Below are 7,964 nucleotides of genomic sequence, written 5' to 3' on the forward strand. Positions count from 1 at the left end.
AGTCTCTGAATTCGCAAGAATTCATTTTCCCACACTCTCATTGGCCAAGCGTTTGGAGGACCGCTTCAATGGCAGAAAGGTAGTTGATTCGTTTTATGTTGACATAGAAGACTTTAGAACCTTAATTGTGTGTGGTAGAAGTGTTAGAAATATTCTTCAACCTTGGGAGTCCGCCATTGATTTTGATGACCGAGTATATCCAAATTTAGTGCGAGTTTTCTATTCGAACATAGAAATCTCCGCAACTCGCCTAGATATGATAGTTACTTAAGTTGGCGGTGTTCATATTGAATTTGATGATGAAGACCTTAATGGTTTTCTAGGTATATCTAGTGATGGTCATAAAATTTATACATCTAGGAAAGCTCTTTCCTTTGACGGTTTTTGTCATGATGATGGAGTTCGTAATATTTGTTGGCGTGAGGATCTGAGTTATGAGACTTGTCACTTACCTTTTTGGTCTCAACTTTTACCTCTGCAAGTTCGCATACTTCACACAATGTTACAGCATATAGTGACACCTAGGAAGGGTCACTCGGATGAGGTTACGAGGTTAGATGTTGGCTTATTAGATAGCCTCATTTCAGGTCGACCTATTAACCTCAGCTATGTTATTGTGATGCACATGTTGAGGACTCCCACGGTTAACCACCGTTTGCTTCCATATGGCAGTATCATTGCTAAGATATTGCGACACTTTGAGGTGCCTCTTCTAGATGCCGGCTATACGAAGACTAGATGGATTGGTCCAGAGGCCATGACTGGTATCGATTTTTCTAGAAAGAATGGCAAGTGGATAAAGACTAAAAACTCCAAAAACCGGGATACTTTGATTGCTCCTGAGGACGATCGGATGCTCAACGATGTCTATCCTCCCGATCAGCTTCCAGATTTTCGATTAGGAGCTCATCCACCTCCTCCGCGTCGTCGTTCTGTCCCCCAACCTCCAGCTGACTCTGACTCTGAAGAGCGTGAGATGGATGTTCATATTCCATCCACTTCGATGCCACCTCCAGCTCCAGCACAGCCTTCTGCTCCCGAGCCATCTGTTGTTCCTGAGCAACCCTCCGTTTCTGAGCCACCTCCAGCTCCCAAGCAGCCACCTGCTTCAGTTCAGCCCCCTGCTTCGGCTGCCTTGAAGCAATTGGCGGATGATGTTCGCCGGATTTCGGAGAGGCAGCAACTGATTATCGATAGATTGGACACCTTCTACCACGACCATCAGCAGCTTCGTTCGGAGTTTCAGACCTTCAAGCAGCAAGGCATTGATCAGCAGCTTGAGCTTATAGCTGAACAGTGCACTCTTCTTCGTTATTTCGGTTATGATTCGAGGAGCACAACTTCACTACCTTCATAGTTTCTAAGTCTCATCTTCGCACATAAATTTCATGTTTTGTTTGTTTATGTATTGCTATTTATATTTTGGTATACATTGCTACTTCTCTATGATTTTGATGATGGATTGTTTTTGTGGTGTTCTTGATGTTGGATGATTTGATGTCGGCTGATTTGATATTGAATGATGGATTTTTTGGTCTGTTGGATGATGAAGTTGTTGTTAATATATTTGGAAGTATTTTTAATCTCATTTTGTATTAGTGGATTTGTTCCATTTTAAGGGGAAACTCTGCCAAATGTTTTTTGCTCGCCAAAACTAGGTAATTTCTTTCTTCCCTCTATACTTTACGGATTCATTTTCTCTCTTTTCTTTTTTATGATGAAGGGGAAGAGATCATGTTGTGCTCCTGTATTTTGTGTATATTGATAAAAGGGAGATAGCGAAATAAAAATAAAATTCACTTTTGAAATGCATTTTGCTTTTAAAACGCTTTTTGAAATGAATTGTTTTTCAAAATGTTTCCTTGAGCAAAATTCGGTTTATTGGACATTTTTTTTTTCAATTGGCTATACATTTAGGGGGAGCATATATTAAGGGGGTGCAAAATATTGAATGAAGTTTGTCATCATCAAAAATGAGGAGAATGTTAACATGTATGTTCATAATATTAATTTTGATGATAACAAACTTTAAATATTTTTTATTAAAATGTTGGAGTTATTCATTAATAAACGAAAGCCTTATAATCATTTTAATTATATTTATAAAAGTTGGATAACTGTTAAACTTGAAATTGGAAAGTTATTCTCTGCAATATCTGGCTAAAACTATGATTCTGGAAATAAACGGTGAACCGTTTATTTTTAACGGCTAACTGATTAAATCCAAAGAGTAACGAATTGCTTAAGCTCTAACCGGTTAACAAAAACGGAAAACAAAAAATGCTGAGAAGGCAACTGGAATTAAACCGTGAACCGTTTATTGAAACGGTTAATCGATTAAAATCCAGAATGAAAAACCGTGTTCAAACAAATGGTAAAAGTTTAACTGAAACAGATAAGGCTAACTTGTTCTACAGGTTACTGGAAACAAACAGCGAACCGTTTATTACAAACGGTTAACCGATAAATTCCAGAGAGGTTATTTCAGGCAAATCTTTAACCGTTTAATGTAAACGGATAACTGAAGTTTATCTTGCAGGTCTCTGGAATTTAACGGCAAAAGGGTAATCCTAAACGGCAAACCATTTATTTGAAATTTGGCCCAACGGTAACTTTGACCAGCCTAAACGGTTAACCGTTAATGATTAATGGCGAACCGTTTTCGAGCAGACAGTCTATAACAGCTAGTTTTTCAGCTCCAGTTATAAATAAGCTCATTCAAATTCAAACAAGGTTGATCACAACACGACTATTGAGCTTATATTCGAGAATACAATCTTCATAGAGTTTTAAACACATTCTTGCTTCATCTATTCACACATTGGGCATTGATTTGTAATCTTAAATATTGTGTGAGAGAAAAATAATTTTTAATCTTTTACTTTAAGTGATTGTAAGTGTTGGGATACACTTAGGTTAAGAGATTAGGGATAATCTCTTGTTGTAAAGGTTCATTGACACCTTGGAAGTCAAGTGGAAGCATTTGAAGCCTTGGAGGCTTGCTTAGTGAAATCCTCAAGCCCGGAAAGCTTGGAGGCGTGGACGTAGGCGAGGTTGGCCGAACCACGTAAAAATCTTCGTGTTTCAATCTCTTTTCCCTTATCTTTTTATATTGTAATTAATTTAATTGTTATTCCATTAAATTCATTTTAGATTTGCATGATAATTTGTTTTAGAATCAAATAATTTTTAGAATCTCAATTCACCCCCCCCCCCCTCTTGGGTTGCACGCTTGTATTTCACAAGTAAGGTTCATCCCATTGATAACTCTTTACATCATGATGAAACCTTTTTTTTTTTTTTGCTAATAACTCAAATCTAGTGGTAATAATCCACTCACCAAATAGTTACAAAATCAGCATACCATGGGAATCTCAATTGTTGTAGCATCTGAGAGTACTATAGTAGGGTTGCACGCTTGTATTTCACAAGTAAGGTTCATCCCATTGATAACTCTTTACATCATGATGAAACCTTTTTTTTTTTTTGCTAATAACTCAAATCTAGTGGTAATAATCCACTCACCAAATAGTTACAAAATCAGCATACCATGGGAATCTCAATTGTTGTAGCATCTGAGAGTACTATAGTAGGGTGGGCAAAATACCCAACTCGACCTAATTCGACCCGACCTGACTTGAAAAACTTCAAGTTTGAATCGGATTGGGTTGTGAATAAAACCCGATCGGATAAAATTTTATAAACCCGATCCGACTCAAAAACCCGATCGGGTTGCCCAAAAAAAAAACCTAAATGGATAAACACACGCACGCGGCACACTAAACACACTAATCACAGATTCACAAAAGTTTCACAAACACAAGACTCACAGTCGGCAGCCCTCCTCAGTCTTCAATCCTTATCACACAACACCCAACTCACATTCAAGAAGCAAGAAAACACTTTCTCTAGTCCTGCCACCCGCGATCTGCTGCTGCCGTGTTGCGAGTCCAGCCAGTTCACGGGATCTGCTGCTACCGCTGCGCGTCCCGCGAGCTGCTGCTACGTTCATCCATCTGCTGCTACCAAGTGCCATCGATCTACTGCCCAAAAACCCATCCGTGATCTGCTACCATGGCCACCAATCTGCTACTCTAAGGCCCAACCGTCCAACCCGACCCGAGTTTCTGCCTTTTGTGTTTTGGATTTTGAAGCTTTTATGGTATGTAACTATATATAGTCTAGTAAATTAACCCAAACTCAATCCGACCCATTTTTAATCTGAACCTGAGCCTGCCCGATTTTTTGACCCGATCTGAATATTTATCTGATCGGGTCGGGTTGTAAGTTAGGGTTGCATTCGGATTGATTTTTGCTCAACCTGAAACCCGATGGATTGACCCAAACCCAATTTTACCCACACCCTACACTATAGCATTAACAATTGCTCATCATGCAATGTTTCTGTGATCTCTTTCTTGATTAAAGTGATTTCATCTGCTTCCAACCATGAAAGATGATCTGCTACTTGATTCTCGTTCCTTTTCTATTCTTCATCTCCAAGTCAAACTCTTATAGCAACAGAGTCCACCTAATCAACCTCAGTTTGGCATCCTTCTTTGAAATCAAACACTTTATAACTGAGTGATCTGTATAAACAGTCAGCCAACCAAATAAGTCTTGAATTTATCAAATGCAAAAACAATCGTCAACAACCTTTTTTCAATGGTAGTATAGTTGAGTTGTGCATTAGCTAAAGTTTTACTGGCATAATAAATGGAATGAAAAATCTTGCCTTTCTTTTGCCTTATCACTGCTTCAATAGAATAGTTACTAGCGTCACACTTCAATTCAAAAGGCATACTCCAATCTAGTGCTATAACAACTGGTGTTGTAACAAGAGCTTTTTTCAACTCAACAAAAGCTTTTAAACAATCTTCATCAAAATTGAAAGGTTCGTCATGTTCGAGCAACATGCATAAGGGTTTGGCTAATTTTGAGAAGTCTTTAATGAACCTTCTATAGAACCCAGTATATCCTAGGAAACTCCTAATGCCCCTTACTAAAGTAGGTGGTGGAAGTTTATCAATCACCTCTACTTTTGCCTTGTCCACATCTATTCCTTTTCTAGAGACTCTATGGCCTAAGACTATCCCTTCTTATACCATAAAATAGCATTTTTCCCAGTTCAACATTAAGTTGGTCTCCTTACATCTCTTAAACACGTTTACTAAGTTATGCAAACAATTATCATATGATTCCCCCAAAAACTAAAAATCATCTATGAATACCTAAAGTGTTTGCTCAACCATATCTAAAAAAATAGACATCATACATCTCTAGAAAGTTGTTAGAGTATTGCACAAATCGAATGGCATCCTTCTAAAGGAAAATGTTCTATAAGGACAAGTAAATGTTATATTCTCTTAATCCTCTAGTGCTAAAGCAATATGGTTGTAGCTTGAGTATCTATCCAAGAAACAGTAATATTTTTTTCCATCAAGTTTGTCCAGCATTTGATCTATGAAAGACAGTGGAAAATGGTCCTTCCTTGTGGATTTGTTTAGCTTCTTATAATCCATGCAAACTCTCCATCCAGTCACTGTTCTTGAAGGAATAAGCTCATTCTTCTTATTTGCTACAACTGTTACTCCACCTTTCTTTGGAACACATTGAACTAGACTTACACATGAGTTATTTGATATGGAGTAAATAATTCCAACATCGAGCCATTTAATGATCTCCTTCTTCACAACTTCCTTCATGATGAGATTCAATTTTCTCTGTTGCTTCACAGAATTGTTGTAACAATCTTCTAGCAGAATCTTGTGCATGCATATGGATGAGCTGATTCCTTTATTATTTGCCATGGTCCATCTTATAGCCTTCTAGTATCTCCCGAATACATTCACCAAATATTTTTCTTAATTTGCATTCAAAGAAAATGAAATAATTACCGGAGGGGTGTTATTGTCACCAAGATAAACATATTTTAAATATAAGGGTAAAAATTTTAATTCTAGAACAAGAGGTGACTCAATAGATGGAACAGAAGGTTTTACTTCTTTGTTTTAGAGATCGAGTGATTCAAAGTGCTTGTCTATTATGAAGGATTGCTTCTCTCATAACCATGCTATGTTGGATGTTTCAGGATCTTTATCTTCAAGTTCTTCGAATATTATAGCATTGATTTCTTCCTTACCGCAGCAACTGTTTAATCTCTCTGTTACAGTAAAATCAACAACAGTGATAAAGTTACAATCTTCAACCTCATCAAGACTCTTCATAGCATTCAGCACATTGAATGTAATTTGTTGGTCATTCACCCGCATAGTAAATTTTCCTTTTTGTACATCAATCAAAGTCTTTCCTGTGGCTAAGAAAGGTCTTTCTAGAATGATTGGTACTTTTTTATCTGCTTCAAATTCTAACACAATGAAATCCACTGGAAAAATAAATTTTTCTACCTTCACCAACATGTCTTCAATCTTCCTTTCTGGATAGGCTTGAGATATGTCAGTAAGTTGTAAAGTCATTATTGTTGGCCTACCTTCTCCAACTTCCAGTTGCTTGAACATTGATAAAGGCATGAGATTGATGTTAGCTCCCAAATCACAAAGTATCTTACTACTGTAATTAGTCTCTATGGAGCATGGAATTATGAAGCTCCCTGGATCCTTCAACTTTTGAGGGATTTTGTTCTGAAATATTTGGTTGTATTCTTGTGTTAGAGCAACTGTTTCAAATTCTCCAAGCCTCCTTTTCCTTGCCAGAATATCTTTCAAGAACTTCACATAATTTGGCATTTGTTTGAGGGCTTTTACAAAAGGAATATTGATATGTAGTTGCTTCAGCACTTCTAAGAACTTGCTGAATTGCTTGTCTTGTTTTTACTTCTGAAATATTTGAAGGAAGGTGGTGAGTGTCTAAACTGTTGTTCTGTATTAGGTTTTGTAGGCCGCTTCTCTTTTGCCATGTTTTGGACTAATGTGGCTGGTACTGCAGCATATTCGTCCATGATTGTTGGATTATTATTTTCTATTGATGTTGTAGCTTGGTTGTTCACATCAAGGAGCTGAAAAGTGAGTTGTTGTGGTTCTTCTTCAACTTAAGCTTCCTCTTGGGTTGAAACGGGTTCCACTCTCCTTCTTGGTACTCCAACTGGAATATGAACATCCTTTCCAGACCTTAAGTTAATCACCTTACAATATTATTTTCCTTCTCTTCTTGGGTCCTCTGTATTGTTGGGTAAACTACCCTAAGATTTGTTACTCAATACTGTAGCCAGTTGTCCAATCTGATTCTCCAAGTTTCTTAAAGACATAGCTTGGCTCTAAAGAACTACTTTATTCTTCACAATGTATTCTTTAAGCAAAGTTTCAAGAGAACTGAGTTGATCATTACTAGGGATGGCAATGGATTGGATCAAACCCAAGATCCACGTGATCCAAATCCAATCGGATCGGATTTGGGTCGGTTTAAAATGAATTTGGATCGGATTTGGATATCGATGTGCAGATTTAAGACGGATCTGGAGCAGGTCTGGATCTGTCTTAATATCTAAATCCATATCCATATCCACTCATCTTTTTATTCTATTTTATTTTAAAAGTTTCTTAATAATTATGGAATTATAATGATAATAAATTTTATTCATAGTATATTAGTGGTATTTATCATGCATTTAAACTTTTAAAACTTAAAAGTTAGTCTTGTAAATTTAAAGGTCAGCCAGCCCCAAAGCATGTACATGCAATATTCAGATTGCAAGCCAAGTAATACAATCTGGCAATTTATTTTATTATATTGGCCAAATAATTTTTAACGAATATAGTTATTCATATATTTAGTCAAATATGGTCATAATAAAAATAATAAAGGACTGAATATAAATCATATTTAATTTATATGTCATTATCTAATGTTGTAGGAATGATGGTAGGTGTGTCGTAGATATTAGAATGATGAAGGAGACAATAGAATATTAGATTGATTTTACTCCTGCAATTACTTTTGAATGATAT

At 36.8% G+C, this 7,964-nt stretch overlaps 1 protein-coding gene across 1 annotated transcript; it reads right to left on the minus strand.

Moving 5' to 3' along the window:
• Positions 1-6,062: 6,062 nt before the first annotated feature.
• On the minus strand, positions 6,063-6,746 carry LOC107174552 (uncharacterized). Its single transcript, XM_015525548.1, has one exon. The coding sequence runs from the start codon at positions 6,744-6,746 to the stop codon at positions 6,063-6,065; it is 684 nt and encodes a 227-aa protein (XP_015381034.1).
• Positions 6,747-7,964: the final 1,218 nt, after the last annotated feature.

Source organism: Citrus sinensis, chromosome 4 (assembly GCF_022201045.2).
Source record: "Citrus sinensis cultivar Valencia sweet orange chromosome 4, DVS_A1.0, whole genome shotgun sequence".
Classification (NCBI taxonomy): domain Eukaryota; kingdom Viridiplantae; phylum Streptophyta; class Magnoliopsida; order Sapindales; family Rutaceae; genus Citrus; species Citrus sinensis.

What these genes read in the sequence shown, in the direction of transcription:
- LOC107174552 (XM_015525548.1), bottom strand. Translation starts at nt 6,746, where the DNA reads ATGCCAAATTATGTGAAGTTCTTGAAAGATATTCTGGCAAGGAAAAGG.